This window comes from Salvelinus fontinalis, chromosome 3 (assembly GCF_029448725.1).
Source record: "Salvelinus fontinalis isolate EN_2023a chromosome 3, ASM2944872v1, whole genome shotgun sequence".
NCBI classification, from domain to species: domain Eukaryota; kingdom Metazoa; phylum Chordata; class Actinopteri; order Salmoniformes; family Salmonidae; genus Salvelinus; species Salvelinus fontinalis.
This window is the reverse complement of record NC_074667.1, coordinates 17573595-17600431: the sequence shown is the minus strand read 5'-3', so window position 1 is coordinate 17600431 and position 26837 is coordinate 17573595. Positions and strand designations below refer to the sequence as shown.

The following is a 26837-nucleotide window of genomic DNA, read 5'->3' as shown; positions in this document are numbered from 1 at the left end:
CAAAGTTTGTTGACACACAGTCATAACAGTTTGACATATCAAAGCTGTCATTTGTCATGCTGTGAACTGACATGATTGATTTTTTAAGACTGCAGTATTTATTTATTTTTTATTTAACCTTTATTTAACTAGGCAAGTCAGTTAAGAACAAATTCTTATTTACAATGACGGCCTACCCCGTCCAAACCCTAACCCAGAAGACACTGGGCCAATTGTGCGCTGCCCTATGGGACTCCCAATCACGGCGGGTTGTGATACAGCCTGGAATTGAACCAGGATCTGTTATGACGCATCTAGCACTGAGATGCAGTGCCTTAGACCGCTGCTCCACTCGGTAGCCCACAGAATGTCAAGCGTATGTCAGGTCAAGTAAAGTTGATTCGCATTGGCTGACCTAACCTCCATCCAGCTTCAAGTTGTGAAGATAGTGGAAGTATCACTGTACTGCACTGGTCCCAGTTATTTCATGCAGGGTTATTTTATCCAAGTGTGCATTTTTCTATGTCAAGAGAGTTAAGCCAACATGATCCTCCATGAGAAAATTTACTTGAAAACACCAGATGATTTCCAACCTCACTGGCAAACAAAGAAGTGTCACCGGTGCCTATTGCCCCATGAAGAAGGACCAGCCGCGTTCGATACACCAATTCCCCCACCGCAACAGCATAATCAGTTTGGTTCTATGGTAGATCTCCCAGGCAAGCGTGTATAAAAGAGACAAACCAGCCTTGACAGAGGAATTACATATTGACTGTCACCCCTTTCCACTATGGTTGCATTTCATTTCTCGAAGGCCCATAGAATATCCAAGTGGCCGGGGAAAACAATACAGGGTGCATTTACACACACTGGCTTTGCACGGACTCTGCACCGCATGAAGCCGTCAGCCAGGGTTTGGCCTGATACCCAGGTTAATTTACAGTTTTTTTCTATCACTTTGGTGCAATTTTTACAAGTACGCGGTACATTTACACAACTGTAAGCACAAAAATCTAAACAGATAATCCAAATGTCACATTTTCCATTGACTGAGTACAACAAACAAATTCACTAAGTCACTTGTTCACTGCACCACAAAACTACAATTGAAGTTGGAAGTTTACATACACCTTAGCCAAATACATTTAAACTCAGTTTTTACAATTCCTGACATTTAATCCTAGTAAAAATTCCCTGTCTTATGTCAGTTAGGATCACCACTTTATTTTAAGAATGTGAAATGTCAGAATAATAGTAGAGAGAGTTCTTTTTTTCAGCTTTTATTTCTTTCATCACATTCCCAGTGTGTCAGAAGTTTACATACATTCAATTAGTAGTTGGTAGCATTGCCTTTAAATTGTTTAACTTAGGTCAAACGTTTCTGGTAGCCATTCCCAAGCCTCCCTCAATAAGTTGGGTGAATTTTGGCCCATTCCTCCTGACAGAGCTAGTGTAACTGAGTCAGGTTTGTAGGCCTTCTTGCTCGCACACGCTTTTTCAGTTCTGCCCACAAAATCTCTATAGGATTGAGGTCAGGGCTTTGTGATGGCCACTCCAATACCTTGACTTTGTTGTCCTTAAGCCATGTTGCCACAACTTTGGAAGTATGCTTGGGGCCATTGTCCATTTGGAAGACCCATTTGCGACCAAGCTTTAACTTCCTGACTGATGTCTTAAGGTGTTGCTTCAATATATCCACATACTTTTATTTCCTCATATTGCCATCTATTTTGTGAAGTACGCCAGTCCCTCCTGCAGCAAAGCATCTCCACAAAATGATGCTGCCCCTCCAGTGCTTCATGGTTGGGATGGTGTTCTTCGGCTTGCAAGCCTCCCCCTTTTTCCTCCAAACATAACGATGGTCATTATGGCCAGACAGTTCTATTTTTGTTTCATCAGACCAGAGGACATTTCTCCAAAAGTACGATCTTTGTCCCCATGTGCAGTTGCAAACCGTAGTCTGGCTTTTTTATGGCGGTGTTGTAGCAGTGGCTTCTTCCTTGCTGAGCGGCCTTCAGGTTATGTCGATATAGGACTCGTTTTACTGTGGATATAGATACTTTTGTACCTGTTTCCCCCAGCATCTTCACAAGGTCCTTTGCTGTTGTTCTGGGATTGATTTGCACGGCTGCGTGGGCCCATGGTGTTTATACTTGCATACTATTGTTTGTACAGATGAGCGTGGTACCTTCAGGTGTTTGTAAATTGCTCCCAAGAATGAACCAGACTTGTGGATGTCTACAATTTTCTTTCTGGGGTTTTGGCTGATTTCTTTTGATTTTCCCTTGATGTCAAGCAAATAGGCACTGAGTTTGAATGTAGGCCTTGAAATACATCCACAGGTACACCTCCAATTGACTAATGATGTCAATTAGCCTATCAGAAGATTCTAAAGCCATGACATAATTTCTGGAATTTTCCAAGCTGTTTAAAGGCACAGTCAACTTAGTGTATGTAAACTTCTGACCCACTGGAATTGTGATACAGTGAAATAATCTGTATGTAAACAATTGTTGGAAAAATTACTTGTGTCGTGCACAAAGTAGATGTCCTAACCGACTTGCCAAAACTATAGTTTGTTAACAAGACATTTGTGAAGTTTTAATGACTCCAACCAAAGTGTACGTAAACTTCCAACTTCATCTGTATGAATAAAATTATTTTATTATTATTATAAAATTGTTTTTGAAAAAGCATAACAAGAACATTGTTCGGCTGATAGGCAGTCAATCGGGCACTTGTGAGTGTTAGTTGGTGTATGATGTGGGGCTGAATCTACTGACCCGGATGCTCTCTCACTCCTCCCAGTCTTTTGGGAGGGAGGGTGGACAATGAGCCTGTCGTAGCAGATGTAAGCAATGTCCCCACGATGTAAGCAATGTCCAATGCTCTCTAGCAGCTTCTATGGTTGAAAAAAGTGCTTTCTGCCTCTGGAGCACAGCTTCCAAGTAGTCCTCGTTAAGGAAGATGTTGGTTCCTCTCAAGTTCTTGGCTCTCTCTAGAACAAGCATATTGTCCTTAACCCTTAGGAACCTGACCACTATCAGCCTGGGTCTGTCACCTTGGATGGTTACAGGTTTTTCTTACTTTCTCCTCAGAATCTGCCCAATTCTCATGTGAAGACTCTGGTATGCCATCCACAACTATGTTATTCCTCCTGGATTGTCCCTATAGATAGTTTGTTTTCCCTGCCATCTCTGACATCACAAACATTCATTAATGTTTGATGTGTCACACATTTTACATAGTAATTGCCATGGTAACGGGGAAATATTATTTAGAATATAGTGTCAAGGCTCCATATGTACACTTAAACTATGGTGAAACTAATAAGACATGACCAGTAAGTTAAATAATAATTCCTTAAGTACAGTTCTTAAATAACTGGGTAACGACAAGAAAGTAATAGGAAACAACAGCGAAACAAGACAACAAGGTAACTACCCAGCTACAAGCAAAGACCCAAGAGGTACATTTTGAGGTTGGCAGACATACAGTCAGCCAACATAAACTGTCTTTTTTGAGAAAGTTCCAAGAACATTCTTAATAAGTATAGACTGTGCTGCCGAGAAGAGGGGAAAAGGCCTTAAATACTTACTACATAACTTCTGCTTATTAACCTATATTATTGATAGTGCTATCCACAGGGGGTATTTGGGAAGACTCATAAGAACATAGGACTACTGGTAAACTGCACATGAGGGGGTACTTAGGGGGTACTCCCAACAGAGCAAAATGTGATTGAGGGTACCGTAACCAAAAAAGATTGAGAACCACAACTGACCTAGTGGCTGCCATTTGGAGAGCAAATGCGCTCACTGCTGTTGGGGTCAACAGTTTTTTGAAGTGTATGAAGTACTATGACTGAAATGTCTGTATTTCTGAACCCATTCCTATTCTTCTCTTGTGCCGTCTTGTTATTTCAATCCCAAATCCACTAGAACAGGGTTAGGCAACCCTGTTCCTGGAATGCCGCAGGTATTGTAGGATTTTGTTCCAACTAGGCACCACACCTGACCAACTGAGCTAATTGATCAGATCAGTGATTGCCTAAATTCAACACAACTGGTCAGGTCGTTTAAATTAAAAACATGAAGTGCCTGCGGCACTCCAGGACCAGGGTTGCCTACCCCTGCACTAGAACACGAGGATAGTGATGGAAATCACTGTGTTGGGACAATATAATTGAACAACTCTCTCTGTCTTTTCAGGAAACCAAAATCAACTGTGTGAGACTGGCTACTAAAGGTATGAGAACATTTTTAATATGTCCCATGCATAGGAAATACATTACTTCATGGATTAAAGGCCCAGTGCAGTAAAAATAAACATTTATGATGATAATGCCCTTTTAGTGTAAGAGCTGTTTGAAAAGACTTCCTGAAATTTCAGCTTGTTGTGGTGGGTTGGAGTTTTGGTCTGAATGGTGACATCACCAGGCGGCAAATTGTTTAATAGACCAATAAGAAGGATTGTTCCAAACCTTTCTGCCAATAACAGCTAGTTTCAGTTTCCCCACTAAGACCACTCCCAGACAGTCCGAGCAAAATTCTTGCTTGAGAAATTGCTCTTTACTAAGAACCTATTTTTGTTTCTTTTTGACCATTTTCATTTAAAACAATCACAGTGAGGTACTTCATTTTTTACCCAGAAATGATTTAATATTGAGCTGAAAATGGCTGCATTGGACCTTTAAAAAAAATACGCATAGGGTCATATTTTGTTAAACTGTTAAATGCAATGAAATCAGAGAGATGCATATTTAACAAGTCAACTGGGCCCAATGAATGTTACTTGTATGTATTGAGAGAGCTACACCTGCATAGAAGTAGACTGTCTCTATTTTATTAAAGATATAAGTGACCATAAGCCCCAAACTCTTGTTTGTTGAACCGGCATGGTTTTCGATCCATACAGTCCAAGATTCTGTGCAGCTTTTCTTTTTCTCTCCATTCTGTTTATTTTCTCTAAACCATCTTTATAAAAGAACACATTAAGGATCAGTAGTATCAAAGGACAACCTCCATTAATGTAATTATCATTATTCTGTTTTCTTTTCTTCCCATTCCCTATTTAAGTTGCTGTTTCTCTTTTTAGACATACTGCACTTACATTTTTGCACAGACAATACTCTTTTGATGTAGTTATTGATTTTCACGCTTTTTTTGTTGTTGTCTAAGTCAAATATTTCTCATCAGTGGGCTCTATTTTTTTCCGTTCTTTTCTCTCGCCATGCTCCCGTTCTGAATTGATCTCTTTACCGTGTTTGGAGTCTACACTTGTAGACACACTGATTGCATGTCTGCTTTGGAAAATACATGCTTTAAACTTTGTGGCCCTTCATCTCTTCTAGTACGAATACACAGCTTGATTATTTCAATATTATTGTATTTGATAGTTAAATACTGTATAGAATCTGTATGGAAATTTGGGGGTCATAATTGTTAACATGGAATTTGAGTTTCCTGTTTGATAAACCATCGCAATGTTGCTAAGATTGAAGCTGTCCTAATATGGACATTGTAAACGTTTAGAGATCCGATTTTGGATCAAAACTCCCACAAAGTTCAAACATTTTTTTTTTTTTTTTACTCCATCTCCTTTTTTTCTTCTTTCAGTCAGAATCAAAGGTTAATATCAATGCTTTCATTCCAATGTCCCATTCACATGCACTGAGAATCAAACCTCTAAAATATTCCTCTGAAATAGATTTATAGATCCGAAGATGCTATTAGGAACACTTCTACTACTTTGCCATTTTCCGTTAATGGAAGCTATCAGGCTCTTGTTGAAATTCATATATTCAGCCATCTATATAATCATACTGCCCATAGTTTTCTTCAAAATGTTATAGCAATATCACTTGAATTTTTCCCTACTACTGTGATTAATGTTCAATTGAAACAATGAAGGCGTCTTTTTTTAGACAATTTTTCTTTGTTTCTTTCTTCTTTCATGCATGCTAACCGGGAACTTTAAACCTTGTTCTTAGTGGTAATAGGTAGGGGACAAAATACCACGCCGTACATACTTGTCATCCCCAGTGAAGGTGATTATTGCTCCATAGCCAGATTTCTTTCTTCTGTTCTTTTATATACATTACTTTGTTTGTATTTTTATTTTCTCTCTCTCCTCATCTTAATGCATTTGTTTGCATGTCTGGTCCACAAAAATGTAGCTGGCTGTCATTGATTCCATTGAGACTACTGTACCTTGGTGCCTCAAATATGTATGGTTATCGTCCCTCTTATTATTTTCATTGTTTGTTACTATTTTGACAATCCCCGAGATTTGTTTGATAGTTGTCTTGTAGTTTTGCTCATGGACTTAAGCTTTTAAACTGTATTGAATATGTATCTGTAATCCCAATATACTGCACATTTGGTAGAATGTGGCTTAAACACAGATCTGAAAAACATTTTTGATATTTTCATCCACCATGATCTCTCTATGATTGATTGTTATTTGTCTTTTCTTAAGTGGCAAGAACATTATGATACTCGTTTATCATCCAAGTGCCCTATTCAACAATTGTTAACCGTAAAGCAAGACCGTCAACTAAACTATTCAGTTACTATGCCACAGAGTGCAAAATGTGAACTTTACCTTCAAATGTAACTTCTTTAAGTCTGAATTACTGCAAAGAAAGCAGCCAGTATAATCCTTGCTTTTACAATAGGGATTAGTCAAGATGAGCTGTAATATGTCTCTGAGCAAAATATACAAAAACGAGACACACCATGTCAACCCACTCCCTTCCTTTCCAAGTTGAGTCTGCATTTACTCACCCAAACATCCCCCATACAACTGTCCTGCACCCTGCCTATGCTCCACACTCACTGTCTGTCGCTGGCGCGGTAACCCCTGAATGGAACGTCATACCAGTTGGAGAGGTGGCTACACTCCTGTCTGGCTAGATAGAGACCAATGTACTGTTGTAATGTTCATACACTCCATTTTATACACATCTATGCTATAGTCCACAAGGAATCAAGTTCTAACCATACACTGTCTGTGAATGTCGATTACCATTTAGATGTACCATACAGATTTACAAACTTACCATACAGATTGTATATAGAGTGTTTGCTGCTAGTGTCATGCAATTATGATAAGTTGCTTGCTGTGTGCACTTCAAAAGGTACAATACCCCCCCCCCCCCCCCCCCCAAAAAAAACACCAACCCTTAACACAGAGTACAGTCCGCCTGCTCTTGAATCAGAGGAAATGCTGTTGTCTCTGTTAGAGATGGTGCCCATTTTATATTTGTGTTGCTCTGTGGCACTGTGTTTGGTGTTGCTTTCCTTAGCATCGTAGCTTTGCCTGGGTATATGGAGATCTTGGAGGAAAATCTGGCAGTGTATTGTGTGTGCATTGTGTATGCAGACAGCCCGACCTGGTAGACTTTGGTATTGTCTTATGCAAATGTTGCCCTTATAACACTTTGATGAATTTCCATCTACCTCGATGTGCAGTGACAAACCGTTCAATGGCCCTGACTCAAATCGGAAAACGGTTGCTGGAAATCACTTTCTGGTGTCTGGGGAGAAGAATAGCAGGGTTAGGTGAACACGATGACTATAAAGACATTATGGCAAATGAATAGGTCAATTTATGCGTAATGCAATAGTACAGAATCAGTTGAATTGATTGTTGAAGGGCATTTATTTTGTATTTACCTTTTAGCACAATTACCCTTTATGTTGAGTTTTAGCTACAATTGGATGATATTTGCGAGCCAAAATATCATACTGAAGTGACCTTAGCAGTACAAAACCTAGCAACCTCGAGGCTCTTGGTGTAATGGGTATGATTTTGGTCTGACAGTTGTTCGAGTATTTGCGACAATATGATAGAATCTGGTCTATTTTACACTATATGATCAGGTCTATAGCGCTGTACCAATGGGTTTGTTTAGTGAAAGATAGATAAAGAAAGATGTAGATATCATGTTTCTGGACCACCCAAACTTTTTATGTTCAAACAAGCCTGTTTCATAATAGTGACACTCTCTTTGTTGAGGACAAGCACTCAGTTCAGGATAAAACGTTGATCATACGTTATGGTATATATTGTAAATAAAGCAGATGAATGTATGGTATTTCCTTTTTATCCAAACAAAAAAAGAACCCAAATAATGGCTTTTAAAGCCTTTAAGTACTGCTGACCTAAACACACATTAGTGTTGACATTTTGTTCTGAGGCCTAGTCTTGGTACCATTAGCATTGTACATTGTTTACAGTGCCGATAAATCACATTAATCTGAGCCCATCTGACCCAGCGCTGCAGTGCTCAGATTGTAATCCCATTAGAGACACTTAGCTTTGCTGCTCTAATCTCACAGGGCTGCCCCGTCTGCCAGACAATAGCTCCCATGCAGCGCTGTTTCCCGCCAAATCCCACTGCTGCCACCAGTGTCACTCATCCCAGTCTGGGGAATCAATCCATCCATATATGAATGAGATTAAGTTTTAATATCATGGGTTTTAGTCATAATTCCTTTTTTTATAGTTAACTTTTACCCCAGCCCAAAGTAAAAGGCTTTACATATTTTTTTAAGCGAACAACCACGTTTGTGGGTGTGCAGGAAAGCACAATGAGAATTTAATCAGGGGAAGATTAGGATTTTTATGATGATGGATCAAGGGTTCTGATCAGGTGTCAAATGACTCAAGTCTTGCGGGAACCCTGCACCTGAAGTTTTGATCTTCACTGTTGAAGCAGGAATTAAAAACACAGATTTGCGACATTCCTTAAAACGACAGATATCCCCATAAATGACAAGATGGGTATCAAAGAACTTCAGTGTAGATAGTGATTGGGTTGGGTTAAATGCGGAAGACACATTTAAGTTGAATGCATTGTTGTACAACTGACTAGGTATCCCCCTTTCCCTAAGTTCTACGGCTACACACAAATAGCGTCTTTATTCTATACAATAAACGGAATGGGGCATTTTACCCAATCCACATTTTTAGGTGAGGTCTATGTAATTTAAATTCAAAGTAATTTAAATTATATTTGAGTAAGATTAATAACTGTGTCAACATGGTGTTAATGGATTCAATAAATTGAAGTTCGAAAACATGCCAAGGTTATATTCTTAATCTGTTGTTTCAAAGGAAATTTTGAACAAAGGCATGTGTAAAAGAGAGGCTAGAAATAAGACACCCAGTTTGTTTGAACATGCCTTAATTGTTTATCAAGGTTACTCATTCATTTTGGCATGCGTACATCTATCCAACGCTGTTCTGCAGTACAGTGCAATAGCTCAGGAGATCCGGCAAGACTTCTTTCATTGGATTTGAAACAGTCCCTTTTTGTTAAGTCATCGGAAGTTTGCATTCATCAAATTGTAAATGGCTTTGTTGCTATGTTTAAAAAAAAATATATATTTTCTACTTAAGGCTTTTTTTCTGAGCACCCTTCACAATTAAGAGCCATACTTGTATTGATCTTCAACATAGTCAAGATTAATAAGCTACACGTACTAATTAGGTCTACAAACATTAATTGATGGTGTTTGGTTGGTAATATAATATACATGAATGTGTTTCTATAACACCTCAATGCACCTCCTGAAAATAATAACCTCGAGTGAAAATAGCATCTATAAGAGGTTGAACATAGAAGCATTACGTTGTATTACTCTAATGTTTCCAAACAGACAGCAACACTAGGGTGCATTTCCCACAGTCTTTGTATTCCCACAGTCTTTGCATTGTTCAAAGCAAGGATTTTCTGTTGTAGTTGATAAGGTAAGAGTACTTTTGTAAGCTGTGGAAGGCGCTGGAGTCGCTAGCAGTACTATTAACTCACTCGACTTATACATTCTACTTCAGTCACAACCCATGCTTACATTTTCCTGCATGTCCTTCTTAAATCATTGTTTGTTCGACATTAGTGCACTGCATGTCTTCAGTGTGTCATTGCGGTGCAACTGCTGTGTTAGATGAAAAGCCTGTTGAAATGAACAACTCATACTTAACTCAACCACAAGTCCTTTGATGCAAGAGAAACTGACCTTACTCTAACTTGTGTATTTCCAGTCGATTATTTGCATGTTGATTTTCACCATTCATCTGTCCTGTGTGAGAAGGACCCTTACACAAGTTTACTGAATCTTTATTGAACTTTGTCTTGTTATCATTTGGAGTTTAGCAGGCAGGATATAGCCAACATGTCTGCCAATACCCTTAACAGCAACACTATATCTAATCACCTTTGACCTTTTCACTCAAATAATGTCTCCCTTTCATTACTAATAATGACCCTGACATTTCTTTGCATGACTTTGTGATATTGTGTATGTATGTATGTATGTGTCTGTGTGTGTGTGGAGGATGGTTGCTCCAGGGTAAACTCCCTCCTCCTCTCTGTGATGTGTCTGTGCCTGTTTATAGGCGCGTCCACCCAGGACTCAGACGCTGTGGAGCCCGAAAAGCAGGTGGACAGCACCGTCAAGATGGCCGGTGTCATCGCAGGCATTCTCATGTTCATCATCATTCTACTGGGAGTGGTTCTCACCTTCAAACGCAGGTAAAGAGCAGTAGAGAAACCCCTAGTGTGTCCCCGATGCAGCAAGTGTAAGCGTAAATATGTCGGACTATATTACAACAGTCGTAACACCATAGTGTGACCCAAATGTCCCATGCACAATATTACTAGATCACTGCTCAGTTGGGCTGAAATACCATTGGGACTAACTCATAAGGAGGTATGTTTTTAGGGGGGCTTACAGACATACACAGCTTTCTGTGTCTTGTTCACATGCACACTGGCTTACTTCCATCACATCTCTGTTTCCTTCATGTCTCTTGTTTTCCTAAACCACCCTAATCACATCCCCACGCCATTTTTCTATGCTAGGACCCACAGATTTTTAAAAATAATAATAAAAAAATGGCTCACCTTACCACTCCACACATAGTTACCTCAACTTTGAAATGTCTTAATACTGTACTTCATGACCAACCATTTGCCATTGTAGGAGTAGGCTATGCTACTGAGACCAAATGACTTGCATGTCACAATCACAAATGTTCTTGGAAATAAACAGGGCAGCAATTTATAATAACTTTCATAGATAAATGAACTATTGATACATGTATTGGTAAATACTATTTGATCATTTCTTTAATCATTTATAAACATGTGTTGCATTTTTAATGGCCTTTTTCATGAAAGTTATTATAAAGTGTTACCATTAAGTTGAGGGAGCACAATTACATGGATCTTTTATGCTGAGTTACATAACAACAAGCTCAAATGTTTTAATTAAACTGTTTTTATATAATATAGTTAAGCGTCTCTTGTTACAATGTTGTTCAAACTTAAAATCCTACTAATGACATATTCCAGAAAAAAACCTGCTGTGGTTGTCATGGTTTTATTATACAATCCTATGGCGATAAGTTACAGCAATCTGTATCTGTATGTACAAATCAATAAGAAATCCTAGACTCAACATACAGTTGCACCCATGAGCAATGAGTCTTTACAATTATTTCAAATCAGACAACCTCTGCAGAAATAAGAGGATATATCAACAACAAAGATGGCCTCCTAAGCAGGGCATATATGAATTGCAAACCAATATGTAGATGCAACTGTGGGTGTTATGGGATCATGGGTTAACTAGTATGTATGCTAACTATGATAAGTCATAGTGGAAGTCAACATGGGCCAGCATCTCTGTGGAAAGTTTTCAACTCAATATTAGGAATGTGTTCCTAATATTTGGTATACTCAGTGTAGATCGAGGAGAGGGAGAAGTGCTTAGGCTACAATATCCTAAGATGCCTGGCTTTGTTGGATCATCTATATTTCATTCTTGCATCATAGATAGTTAACAATTGCAGCGTTTTACATGGCTTTCAGCCACTACGTTTTTTTGTGGTGAAACATGCTGGAAGCGAGTGAACACTGTGCATTTAATCTTTCAAAGCAGTGTTGCGTGTTTTAGAGCTTTTTGTACTAACATACGAATTAATTGAATGGACAGGCAAAGACTTAATGGTGACTGTTTTCCTGCACGGTACCTTTAGGGCTCTTACAGCACTGTCAAATGTGCAAGTCCAAGATAAAAATCCTTAAATGAATGGTAAAGCTCCACAAACGGTAGCATTTTGTACCTGCACTGAGAAGAGGATTATTAAGGTAGTGGGGGAGTCTATTTAAATTGTGATCAGACTAAGAAAACGACTGTTTCTAAAACAAGATGGGAGTTGTAGAAATCCACAGTAGTGTTGGGGGGGGGGGGGGGGGGGGGGTTACTAAGCTAACATATGGAATTGTTTTAAGATGGTCATACCATGGATCATTTAGCTATTTGAATTATAGGACCTCTTTAGGTATACAAAATGTTGACCTTTTCTACTAAAGCCCATAGAAACTCATTGAATAAGACATTCATAAATGGCACAAAACTACCTTTATACTTCCATTCGTTTGTATGGGTTACGTTCAGACAAGTCCCGTGACACTTCTGGGGGTCGTAGAGCAAAACAGAGAACACCATGTTGAGTCTCCCCTTTCCATAGAGTGGTCGTTCGGACGCTACATACGTTTTTGTGAAAATACAGATTTTCGGGATGTCTCATGGTCTGGCAGACACCGCTGTAGCTCGGTCACCTCCCACTGCAGAAGGCAGATATAGGCAGCTATGGTGGTTTGAGACACAGCCCATGCAAAAATACTGATATCTCAAGCTTAAACTGGCAGATTATTGTTGTATGATGTTACACGGGTGCGTCAATGGACTCTTACGGATTAACCAACATGACATTTCTTTCCTGGTTATTAAACAACTAATTGACCAATGTCGGTTCAATTACTTGAATTCCATTGAGTCCATTCCATTGAGCCCAAATCACCGTTTCTCTAGCGAGAAAACAAATCATTCACGAGAGAAATCAAGCTAAGAAATATGTCGGATGATGGGCTAAAGGGAGATGTAGTTTTCATTAAGCAAATATTTAACGTAGTTCAGCGCCCATAATCCATTGCAGCTTTTTTCCCTGACTCCGACAGAGACGAAAAGGGGAAACTAGAGGTTTCACTGTTGCCAAAATCTGTCCAAAAAAAGCCAAATGTGTTTCTATTGGCTTATTTTGGGCCTAAGCTTGTCACCTTCCTTCCCGCCTTTAGGACAACGACTCCCTTTGTTAGAGCGGAGACATCAGCTTCTCGTCATTATATACAGGTCTCTGGACGTATACACTTTTACGCCTGCTATGTTAGGTTAGATACACACACCCCGTATGGGAGAGGAATGCACACAACACAATGAAGAGAGGAACAGAGACCCTTCATTAAACCCCCCTAGAGTTGATTGACATGGGGCTTGTGAAAGCAGAGGATCTGGACTAGAAAATCATCACAATTGTCTGTCCAACCCGAACTGTGTGAGCTATGAACTATAATACTGTATGGCACTGATATTGAAAGGGTAGACTCTCACGAACACGACAGTGTCAGTTGTTTGACTCTACAATATCCACAAGCTTTACGGCAGTCGTCTGAACTCTGTCGTGGACATTCTCATTTGGAAGAGGTCTTCTCACAAAACCAAGTGTCCAGACTGCACCATTGGACCTACAAACTGTCCCCAATATCTCTCACAAACACGAACATGTCGGTTGTTCTGCTCTACGACCACACAAGCTTCAGTGGAGTCGTCTGAAAGTAACCCAGTACCAGGCTGTAAAAATTGCAACAAGTGACCAAACATGGGTATACATTTTACAAAAATGTCTCTCAGAACCTTGTTCCTCATTATCATACTTTTGAATTATGAATTTGTAGTAAAGGCCCATTTTTTTATACCTCAAAATCCAATGGTTAAATTATATATTTTATGACCGTCTTAAAACAATTCCATATGTTAGCTTAGTAGATATTGCGATCTAAGGGCTTAGATCTACAGGGGAGTATGCCTCTTCTACTTTGAAGAACTAGTTAAATTATTTCGTCAGACAGCTCTGCAGCGTAGTTAGGCAGGCTAGCTAAATAGGATGACTAAAGACAGTACAGTTTGGGGCACACACAGATAACATTAGATGGTCTGGCTGGCTGACTGCTACTGCCTGAGCAGAGATGATGATGACTTTAAGGAATGAAAAATAACAAAGTCATCCAATAAAAACTAAGTAATATACACAACTTCAATATTATATTATTTCATCGTAACCCCTTTTTTCTATTGATGTGGACTTGACAGAGACAATGGAATGTTCACCATTTGTGGCTTTGGAATTTCGCTAATCGCTCAAAACTTCTCAACGGTAATTGTAGAGAATTGTGGGAATTAAAAGATTTTTCTCTTGGGGCTTAATGTGTTTTTTTTTTCTTGAAAAACATCAGACTAAATGTATTATAAAGTAGAGGTTTATTATAGTAACAAATAACAGAACATTGCAGTTTTGTGATGGTATATGCTCACATATACAGACAACCTTCATGTGCAATCAGTGGTTGAGTGCCAGACCAACACCAGCTAGGCCCAATCCTTCTCTCCATTTGGACAGGTGCACATGTTGACCCAGTCGGTGTGTTTGTGCGCGCGTGGAAGACCTGGTTCTCCTCCACTTGAAATCAGTTTTGACTTTGGCAGTTTAGACTGAGATGGCTAAAGTGGAGGGAGAGCACTATTTGTACAGCCACTTCATTTGACATTTAACTTAACCAATTAATATTTCAAGCCAAGCCCCCCATGTTAATTATGCATGTAGTTTAGAAGATTTGTTTGCTTATGTCACCCGATAATTTGTGAGTGGCCACTTCTGGTCACAATGGCTGGGCCAATAAGAGTCCCTGCCAAATTCGAACCATCTTATTATCATGCACATACCCATATACAGTTGAAGTCGGAAGTTTACATACACCTTAGCCAAATACATTTAAACTCAGTTTTTCACAATTCCTGGCATTTAATCCTCGTAAAAATTCCCTTTCTTAGGTCAGTTAGAATCACCACTTTACTATTATTCTGACATTTCACATTTCTAAAATAGAGAATGATTTATTTCAGTTTTTATTTCTTTCATCACATTCCCAGAGGGTCTGAAGTTTACATACACTCAATTAGTATTTGGTAGCATTGCCTTTAAAATGTTTAACTTGGGTCAAACGTTTCAGGTAGCCTTCCACAAGCTTCCCAAAATAAGTTGGGTGAATTTTGGCCCATTACTCTTGACAGAGCTGGCGTAACTGAGTCAGGTTTGTAGGCCTCCTTGCTCGCACACGCTTTTACTGTTCTGCCGCACAAATTTTCTATAGGATTAAGGTCAGGGCTTTGTTATGGCCACTCTAATACCTTGACTTTGTTGTCCTTAAGCCATTTTGCCACAACTTTGGAAGTATGCTTGGGGTCATTGTCCATTTGGAAGACCCATTTGCGACCAAGCTTTAACTTTCTGACTGATGTCTTGAGATGTTGTTTCAATATATCCACATAATTTTCCATCCTCATGACGCCATCTATTTTGTGAAGTGCACCAGGCCCTCCTGCATCAAAGCACCCCCACAACATGATGCTGCCACCCCCGTGCTTCACGGTTGGGATGGTGTTCTTCAGCTTGCAAGCCTCCCCCCTTTTCCTCCAATCATAACGATGGTAATTATGGCCAAACAGTTCTATTTTTGTTTCATCAGACCAGCGGACATTTCTCCAAAAAGTACGATCTTTGTCCCCATGTGCAGTTGCAAACCTTAGTCTGGCATTTTTATGGCGGTTTTGGAGCAGTGGCTTCTTACTTGCTGAGCGGCCTTTCAGGTTATGTCGATATAGGACTCGTTTTACTGTGGATATCGATACTTTTGTACATGTTTCCTCCAGCATCTTCACAAGGTCCTTTGCTGTTGTTCTGGGATTGATTTGCACCTTTCGCACCAAAGTATGTTAATCTCTAGGAGACAAAACGCGTCTCCTTCCTGAGTGGTATGACAGCTGCGTGGTCCCATGCTGTTTATACTTGTGTACTATTGTTTGTACAGATGAACGTGGTACCTTCAGGTGTTTGGAAATTGCTCCCAAGGGTGAACCAGGCTTGTGGAGGTCTACAATTTTTTTTTTTAGGTCTTGGCTGATTTCTTTTGATTTTCCCATGTCAAGCAAAGAGGCACTGAGTTTGAATGTAGTCCTTGAAATACATCCACAGGTACACCTCCAATTGACTGAAATTATGTCAATTGGCCAATCAGAAGCTTCTGAAGCCATGACATCATTTTCTGGAATTGTCCAAGCTGTGTAAAGGCGCAGTCAACTTAGTGTGTGTAAACTTCTGACCCACTGGAATTGTGATACAGCACATTATAAGTGAAATAATCTGTCTGTGAAAAATTGTTGGAAAAATGACTTGTGTCATGCACAAAGTAGATGTCCTAACCGACTTGCCAAAACTATAGTTTGTTAACAAGAAATTTGTGGAGTGGTCGAAAAACGAGTTTTAATGATTCCAACCTAAGTGTATGTAAACCTCCGACTTCAGATGTATCAACATATAAGGGCAGGTGTAATATTCATTATTCAGCTGATTCATCCCAATGAAAGCTTTAGGGTCAATGCAATCCTTCTAATCATCTGAACTCCTCTGTATGCATTTCCAGTTGATATAGACTATTTAGCCTTTAAGTGTAATATCTATACTTCATCTTTAGACATACGTTATATGTTGGTATAACAAAACGTCTTAATAAATAATCTATACCAGTTATTGACATGATCAAATCCACCACTGTTGTCCACTCTTTTTTCCAATACTAGTCTCACACCCTTCTCTTATCTTCTTCCTCTTTTGGCCTGCGCCCGCTAGAGAGATACACACATGGAGAACTCTGAGTGTGGGGTATTGTATGTTTATTTTTAGCTACGCATCTTGAGATTGTGCCTCACCATTTCTGTTGGGACTCATCTGTGATCAGATACGTCATTCATGTCCAACACATGCACGAAAATTCACGAGGCCATTACTTTTTTGATACTCAGACCGTCACTGTCGATTGCACCATTTTGGATTTCTAGCTTTTGTCTGCATCACTGTGATTGTACAAAATGCCACTCTCAATGTCAGTCTTATTCGTTGACTTATTATTGATATTTTTTACCTAGCCTCCTATGCATTGTCAGTTCAGTATTAGATACATTATCTGCAATGATCTATAGTGAATTTTATGTCTTGCATTATAAGTACACCTTTCAGTAAGGGTTTTCATTCATATTTTGTTGTTTTGCATTGCATAACCCCCCCTGGCGCAACAATGAACTGGCCTTGCAGCTACTATTTTTACTCTTTACCTGCACTTACTCACCAAGAGAAAGGCTTAACTCTGCTCCACTTTCTATGTCAAATTAGTAATTTTCACTAATAATGTCACAACCTATTTGGAGTGGTGCACTAATTCGGATTCATTAAGCGTTCACCACAATAGCCCATTTGTTTGGTGAGTGGGTTGTATTCATTACTCTAAACTATGCCTCTCATATACACACACATTTATTCACCTACCTATAGGCATGAGTCGGTGTCTTTGTGGTTCAACCAGAAGCTTGTTATAGTGAGTCTATCCTATTATAATCTAAAGCTATGAATTGAATCATGACAAACAAGCAGATGAGCCACTTAACTTTCGGAGATATATTTGCAACGGTAGCCAAATTAGATTAAACATGCTATCAAATCAATTGACCTAGTAGTCACATAAATCATTACTATGTAGAATTGCAGGAAATTCGTTTTCAACGGTAATTATTTCAAGCTTTCGGTATTTAAAAAAAATATATATATATTATTTTGCTTTTGGTGTGGTGTATTCATGCATCTCAAACTTAACTCAGCAAAAAAAAGAAATGTCCTCTCACTGTCAACTGCGTTTATTTTCAGCAGACTTAACATGTGTAAATATTTGTATGAACATAAGATTCAACAACTGAGACATAAACTGTACATGTCCCACAGACATGTGACTAACAGAAATGGAATAATGTGTCCCTGAACAAAGGGGGGGTCTAAATCAAAAGTAACAGACCACCAGCTGCATTAAGTAGTGCAGTGCATCTCTTCCTCATGGACTGCACCAGATTTGCCAGTTCTTGCTGTGAGATGTTACCCCACTTTTCCACCAAGGCACCTGCAAGTTCTCTGACATTTCTGGGGGGAATGGCCCTAGCCCTCACCCTACGATCCAACAGGTCCCAGATGTGCTCAATGGGATTGAGATCCGGGCTCTTCGCTGGCCATGGCAGAACACTGACATTCCTGTATTGCAGGAAATCACGCACAGAACGAGCAGTATGGCTGGTGGCATTGTCATGCTGGAGGGTCATGTCAGGATGAGCCTGCAGGAGGAATGAGGGAGGAGGAAGTCTTCCCTGTAACGCACAGCTTTGAGATTGCCTGCAATGAAAACAAGCTCAGTCCGATGATGCTGTGACACACCGCCCCAGACCCTGACGGACCCTCCACCTCCAAATCGATCCAGCTCCAGAGTACAGGCCTCAGTGTAACGCTCATTCCTTCGACAATAAACGCAAATCCGACCAACCGTGACTTGTCAGTGAAGAGCACTTTTTGCCAGTCTTGTCTGGTCCAGCGACAGTGGGTTTGTACCCATAGTCAACGTTGTTACCGGTGATGTCTCGTGAGGACCTGCCTTACAACAGGCCTACAAGCCCTCAGTCCAGCCTCTCTCAGCCTATTGCGAACAGTCTGAGCACTGATGGAGGGATTGTGCGTTCCTGGTGTAACTCGGGCAGTTGTTGTCATCCTGTCCCGCAGATGTGATGTTCAGATGTACCGGTCCTGTGCTGGTGTTGTTACACGTGGTCTGCCACTGCGAGGACAATCAGCTCTCCGTCCTGGTTCCCTGTAGCGCTGTCTTCGGCGTCCCACAGTACGGACATTGCAATTTATTGCCCTGGCCACATCTGCAGTCCTCGTGTCTCCTTGTAGCATGCCTAAGGCACGTTCACGCAGATGAGCAGGGACCATGGGTATCTTTCTTTTGGTGTTATTCAGAGTCAGTAGAAAGGCCTCTTTAGTGTCCTAAGTTTTCATAACTGTGACCATCTGACTGTAAGCTGTTAGTGTCTTAACAACCGTTCCACAGGTGCATGTTCATTAATTGTTTATGGTTCATTGAACAAGCATGGGAAACAGTGTTTAAACCCTTTACAATGAAGATCTTATATTAGGATTTTTATGAATTCTTTGAAAGACAGGGTCCTGAAAAAGAGACATTTCTTTTTTTGCTGAGTTTATAACCTAAATGCATTATTACCTTCAACTTGGCCGAATTCCAATTGCCCACCCTGACATACTGTACCAAGCTAGAACGGGCCCTGCGTCTCAACCAATAGCCAATGTAGGCTAAATCTCCCAAGCAGGGCTACAGCAACTTCCAGATAGGGTCAGTCTCCTTGGGCTTTGCGGTGGCCACTCTGGTTTGGAGTCCTCGGCAGAACGGTGTCACCGTAACAAAGTGGTCACATATCGTTTTAGGTTCCACTGTGCAAGAGGGGGTCCATGGAGTTTCATGAACATCAAAGCAGACACACGGTGAAGTTAAATGTTTTTTTCAACGTTCTGTTTGGCCAAGGTGGTCAAGCCTCTGACGGGCCTCTGCTGTAGCCTATAGTTCTTCATCATTCTCGCCACCATCAGAGAGAAGACAGGGAAGAAACCACCATTTACCTTCCTCTAGGCTGCTATACATATTTATTTAGTTTGTCATTTTATTGTTTTTGATGGAATTTTAGTGGTAGTTAAATAAAATGTATTTAGAATTTTACCATTGTTTTACCAGATCAGTGTATTCTCAAATTGAAAAAAGTTAGACTGCTGCTCCTTCGAGCTCCGGCAGGACTACACCCCTTGTAATATTTCTCCATAAACAAAATGTATTTTAAAATATCCTCACCCACACCGACTCATCTCCAAAACTATCAACTTCAGCCTCGCTTTCTCAGCAGATCCCATCGCCCTACCAATACTAATTGTTTCCAATTTCAAATCCTCACATTCAATACCACTTTAGTCCAGACAATATACCTTTCAGAACATTAAGACGGTGTAACCAAATACAATTAGTAACTTATTGGTGCCCTGGTGCAAACGTAGGCTGTTAACATTACAGATGAGTGCTCTGCAAGGCCATTCAGTCATGGGCTTAGGGCGATCACATTTAAAATGCCGGACAAAGGGATGATTATGCAAGACATCACACACACAGAAATACCACTACACCAAACAAGCTAATTGAAGCATGCCTATAGGCTACTACAATGTGTTTTGCCTCGCACAAAATTTGGTGATACAGAAATCTGCGAATATTTGGCCAAGGAAACATTTCTGGTTGGTCTCAGGAAATGTAAAATAGTTAGGAAAGCCATATTGAGAGACGTAGCAGCACATATTTTGAATAAGCAACTAATGGACATGGAGAGCCTCACAGGTTTGACAAAATCACCTTATATGGCTATTTTCAAAAAAGATTTGCTCGTCATTTTTTGTAAATAGTTAACTGTCCTCCAAGTTTAGCTGGAATTTGCGTTCATGTCATGTCGGAAACTCAAACTCTGAAATGTCCGACTTGCTAACCTAGGCGGAAGAGTCGGATCCCAAGTTTCCCATTTGGGAGGTACCAGAATCAACCAATAGGAAGCGCTACGCAAATCTCCGTTCATTTTAACTCGGCGGCCCCGAATTTCCGACATGATGTAAATCCATCATTAGACCAAAAGGATTTGACAAATGTGTTTGACCATATGACATTGGCCTACATCTAGTCTTGCGCTGCGCAGAATATCAGATCTCAACAACGATTGGAGAAGGGTTTAACATCACTAGTACCATATCTTTATGATATACACTGAGTGTACTAAACATCAAGAACACCTTAGTAATATTGAGGTGCACCCCACGTTAGGTGGTGGACCATTCTTGATACACACGGGAAACTGTTGAGCGTGAATAACCCAGCAGCGTTGCAGTTGTTGACACAAACCGGTGCGACTGGCAACTACTACCATACCCCGTTCAAAGCCACTTAAATCTTTTGTCTTGCCCATTTACCCTCTGAATGGCACACATACACAATCCATGTCTCAATTGTTTCAAGGCTTAAAAATCATTCTTTAACCTCCTCCCCTGCAGCTACACTGATTTGAAGTGAATTTAACAAGTGACATCAATAAGGGATCATAGCATTAACCTAGCATTAACACTCGGTGTATATATCGTGACTGCAAAAGAGACAGGTTGGAATGTCTGACTGAAATATGGGACAAATCTAACTTTTTTTGTAATTAGATGTTTTAATTTGTTGATGAAATGTGGGACGTGATTGGTTGTGGGACAAGGGGCCAAAATGCAGGACTGTCTGACAAAATCCGGGACATGTGGTCACCCAACATGGGCGGAGTGAGATAAGTGTCCATTCAGTCACTGCATGTTTGCATGTGTGCATGGTATAATGAAATGTTTACAATTCATATGGATGCGTAGCGTGTGCGCGAGTGTGTATGTGCTTCCGATGTGTTTATACAGCAATGAGTATTTATGTGTCATGTTTACATAGTATAACCTTTAAAGTTGTTCAGTGCCTTCAGAAAGTATTGCTACCCCTTGACTTATTCCACATTTTGTGTTACAGCCTGACTAAAAATTGATTAAATATGTTTTCTCATTCATCTACACACAATAACCCATAATGACAAAATGAAAAGTGTTTTTAGACTTTTTTTTGCAAATATAGAAATATCTAATTTACATAAGTATTCACACCCCTGAGTCAATACTTTGTAGAAGCACCTTTGGTGGAATGTACAGCACCTTTGATGGAATGTACAGTTGAAGTCTGAAGTTTACATACACCTTAGCCAAATACACATAAACTCAGTTTTTCACAATTCCTGACATTCAATCCTAGTGAAAATTCCCACAAACACACACATAAACACACACACAAAGACAAAGGATCATGTTCATAGCATTACATACATAGACACTTGAACCAAACCTTTGCAAAGTTTACATTAACCTGTTAGGGGTGCAGCCCGACACCCGTACACTTATGACAACATCCAGCTCAAAGTGCAGGGCGCGAAATTCAAAAGATATTTTTTTTTAAATATTTAACTTTCACACATTAACAAGTCCAAGACACCAGATGAAAGGTGCACATCTTGTGAATCAACAAGCCAACATGTCCGATTTTTTAAATGTTTTACAGGGAAGACACAATATGTAAATCTATTAGCTAACCACGTTAGCAAAAGACACCACTTTTCTTACTCCATCAGTTTTTTACTCCATCAGTAGCTATCACAAATTCGGCCAAATAAAGATAAAAATAGCCACTAACCAAGAAACAACCTCATCAGATGACAATCTGATAACATATTTATTGTATAGCATATGTTTTTTTCAAAAAATTTGCATATTTCAGGTATAATTCATAGTTTACATTTCAGCTACAATCAGAAATTGCACCGAAAGCAGCCATAATATTTACAGACACCAACGTCAAATACCTAATTACTCATCATAAAACATTTCTGAAAAATACATAGTGTACAGCAATTGAAAGACAGGCATCTTGTGATTCTAGACAATATTTCCGATTTATTAAATGTTTTACAGCGCAAACAAAATGTAGCGTGATATTAGCATAGCAGCAATAGCAAGAAAAACTTGGGCGCCCACGACCAGTCAACATGCACGACAGATATATGAAATAACATCATAAATTGGCTCTTACTTTTGCTGATCTTTCATCAGAATGTTGAACAAGGTGTCCTCTGTCCAGATGAGTCATTGTTTGGATTCGAATGGCAAATTTCCCTCTTCACTTAGCATTGGCACTTGCCAAGTGACACGGATTACTCCAAAGTCAACAAAGTTAGAAAACGGAACACGGCAAAACTCCCGAAAAAGTTTCAATAATCTGATTAAACTATATTGAAAAAACATACGTTACGATGATATGGTGACATGTATCAAATCAAATCTAAGACGGAGATGTTCGTCTTTCATAACCACAGCTAAACATAAGCCATATCCGTGTCCTCTTTCGCGCGCTCCAGAAACAGGATATGGACGGTCACGTCAAACAAAGATCTTTTATTCCACCTCGGACCAAGGTAGACACGAAATTTCTTCTTTCACTGCATTTTGACAACCAAGGGAAGGCGTAGGAAGTGTTTGTAGACTCCCACATCACACGCCCATGTATAGGCATGAGGTTGAACAGAGCATTGATTTCTGACATTTCACTTCCTGGTCAGGAAAAGTGCTGCAGAAGGATTTCTGTTTCACTCAGAGAAATAATTCAAACGTTTTTAGAAACTAGAGAGTGTTTTCTATCCAATATTAATAATAATATCCATATTGTACGAGCAAGAATTGAGTAGGAGGCCGTTTGAAATGGGCACGATTTCACTGGCTACTCAACACTTTCCCTTGCAGCCATAAGAAGTTTGGTTCCTTCTAGATGCTAACGCATTTATGCAGTTCTTCCACTTGTTCCAGTGAGTGGGTACTCCATGACCTCCATGACTCTAGTTGAAGTCGGAATATTACATACACCTTAGCCAAATACATTTAAACTCAGTTTTTCACAATTCCTGACATTTAATCCTAGTAAAAGTTCCCTGTCTTAGGTCAGTTAGGATCACCACTTTATTTTATGAATGTGAAATGTCAAAATAATAGTAGAGAGAATGATTTATTTCAGCTTTTATTTCTTTCAACACATTCCCAGTAGGTCAGAAGTTTACATACACTCAATTCGTATTTGGTAGCATTGCCTTTAAAATGTTTAACTTGGGTCAAACATTTCAGGTAGCCTTCCACAAGCTTCACACTAAGTTGTGTGAATTTAATTTTGGCCCATTCCTCCTGACAGAGCTGGTGTAACTAGGTCAGGTTTGTAGGCCTCCTTGCTTGCACTCACTTTTTCAGTTCCGCCCGGAAATTTCTATAGGTTTGAGGTCAGGGCTTTGTGATGGCCACTCCAATACCTTGACTTTGTTGTCCCTAAGCCATTTTGCCACAACTTTGGAAGTATACTTGGTCATTGTCCGTTTGGAAGACCCATTTGCGACCAAGCTTTAACTTCCTGACTGATGTCTTGAAATGTTGCTTCAATATATCCACATCATTTTCCTGCCTCCTGATGCATTCTATTTTGTGAAGTACACCAGTCCCTCCTGCAGCAAAGCACCCCCACAACATGATGCTGCCACCCCGGTGGTACACGGTTGGAATGGTATTCTTTGACTTGCATGCCTCTCCCTTTTTCCTCCAAACATAACGGTGGTCATTATGGCCAAACAGTTCTATTTTTGTTTCATCAGACCAGAGGACATTTCTCTAAAAAGTATGATCTTTGTCCCCATGTGCAGTTGCAAACCGTAGTCTGGCATTTTTATGGCGGTTTTGTAGCAGTGGCTTCTTCCTTTCTGAGCGGCCTTTCAGGTTATGTCGATATAGGACTCGTTTTACTGTAGATATAGATACTCTTCTACTTGTTTCCAACAGCATCTTCACAAGGTCCTTTGCTGCTTCCGAGGTTGATTTGCACTTTTCGCACCAAGGCTGCGTGGTCCCATGGTGTTTATACTTGCGTACTATTGTTTGTATAGATGGACGTGGTACCTTCAGGCATTTGGAAATTGCTCCCAAGGATAAACCAGACTTGTCGAGGTCTACAATTTCTTTCTGAGGTCTTGGATGATTGCTTTTGATTTTCCCATGATGTCAAGCAAAGAGGCACTGAGTTTGAAGGTAGGCCTTGAAATACATCCACAGGTACACCTCCAAATGACTCAAATTATGTCAATTAGCCATTCAGAAGCTTCTCAAGCCATCACATCATTTTCTGGAATTGTCCAAGCTGTTTAAAGGCACAGTCAACTTAGTGCATCTACACTTCTGACCCACTGGACTTGTGATACAGTGCATTGTAAGTGAAATAATCTGTCTGTAAACAATTGTTGGAAAAAGGTATTGTCATGCACAAAGTAGATGTCCTAACTGACTTGCCAAAACTGTAGTTTGTTAACAAGAAATTTGTGGAGTGGTTGAGAAACAAGTTTGAATGACTCCAACCAAAGTGGATGTAAACTTTTGACTTCAACTGTAAATCTTCTCCCAAGTCTAAGGTTGTTTGCAGTCTGAAGCAGGTTCTCAGATTTACTTTCCAACAGGACAAAGACCGGAATGCTCTTACACTCAAATTTATATTATAATTTTCACCATTTCAGTGTTGTTTCCAGCTCCATTGAGTGAACACAGAAAAATTCTGTTACGTTTTTGACTGCCCTGCCTCTATTTTTTTTGCATGAACATACAGTACTAGTCAGCAGTTTACATTGTAGAATACTAGTGAAGACATAAAAAAATGATATAACACATGGAATCGTGTAGTAACCAAAAAGTGTTAAACGATTAAAAATAAAATGTAGATTCAAAGTAGCCACACTTTGCCTTGAAGACAGCTTTGCACACTCTTGGCATACTCTCAACCAGATTAATGCTTTTCCAACAGTCCTGAAGGAGTTCCCACATATGCTGAGCACTTGTTGGCTGCTTTTCCTCTACTCTGCGGTCCATCTCATCCCAAACCATCTCAATTTGGTTGAGGTTGAGTGATTGTGGAGGCCAGGTTCTGATGCAGCACACCATCACTTTCCCTCTTGGTCAAATAGCCCTTACACAGCCTGGAGGTGTGTTGGGTCATTGTCCTGTTGAAAAACAAATGATAGTCCCACTAAGCGCAAACCAGATGGGATGGTGAATCGCTGCGGAATGCTGTGGTAGCCATACTGGTTAAGTGTGCTTTGATTTCTAAATAAATCATGGACAGTGTCACCAGCAAAGCATCATCACACCACCTCCTCCATGCTTCACGGTGGGAACTAGACATGCGGAGATCATCCGTTCACCTACTCTGCGTCTCAGAAAGACACTGCGGTTGGAACCAAAAATCTCGAATTTGGACTAATCAGACCAAAAGACAGATTTTCATTGGTCTAATGTCCGTTGCTCGTGTTTCTTGGCCCAAGCAAGCCTCTTCTTCTTATTGGTGTCCTTTAGTAGTGGTTTCTTTGCAGCAATTCGACCATGAAGGCCTGATTTCACGCAGTCTCCTCTGAACAGTTGATGTTGAGATGTGTCTGTTACTTGAAAACTTAAGCATTTATTTGGGCTGCAATTTTTGAGGCTGGTAGCTCTAATGAACTTATCCTCTGCAGTAGAGTCTCTTGGTCGTCCATTCCTGTGGCGGGCCTCATGACAGCCAGTTTTGTCATAGTGCTTGATGGTTTTTGCGACTGCATTTTAAGTAACTTTTAAGTAAATTTTCCGTATTGACTGACCTTCATGTCTTAACCCTTGTGTGGTGTTCATGTTTTTGTTATTCACCCAATGTTCGTGGGTCTGACATTATTGTTTTTAAAACATTACAGCCATAACAATTTACGTAACAATAGTTCATTCTTAGATGACTTAAATCGATTACAAGCAATATAGACAGCATACATGGTTAATATTTGCCATTTACCTCTACTAGATCACATGTATCAATAAAAGTGCTATTTGTTTTTTTAAATAACATTTATAATCCAGACATGGGTGGAATATCATTGAAACAAGGTTTTCATCACTATTGATATTTTATGTTTTGACCTGAACAAATTGGAAGGACAATTTTTACATACAGTATTTTATGGAAATGATAAATGAGCCCCATTGAAAACAAATTAAGATCGGGCAGAGTTTGTGCGTTGCAAATGTATTTCTTGCACTTGATGCATATGTACGGTCTTCCTGTCCTTCTTGGGTCCACACACATCGCA

The 26837-nt window shown here is 39.8% G+C and overlaps 1 protein-coding gene across 23 annotated transcripts in view; it reads left to right on the top strand.

Annotated features, from left to right (window-relative positions):
- LOC129840290 (receptor-type tyrosine-protein phosphatase T-like) overlaps nt 1-26837 on the top strand; it is a 448617-nt gene that overhangs the window by 331759 nt on the left and 90021 nt on the right. For 14 of the 23 annotated variants that reach the window (XM_055908070.1, XM_055908143.1, XM_055908060.1 and 11 more), the window contains 4 exons: nt 4191-4227; nt 5972-6028; nt 10384-10519; nt 16795-16827. In XM_055908070.1, the coding sequence (XP_055764045.1) occupies nt 4191-4227; nt 5972-6028; nt 10384-10519; nt 16795-16827 (263 nt within the window). The remainder of the gene's footprint in view (nt 1-4190; nt 4228-5971; nt 6029-10383; nt 10520-16794; nt 16828-26837) is intronic. The other 9 variants (XM_055908135.1, XM_055908116.1, XM_055908234.1 and 6 more) reach the window with 3 other exon arrangements.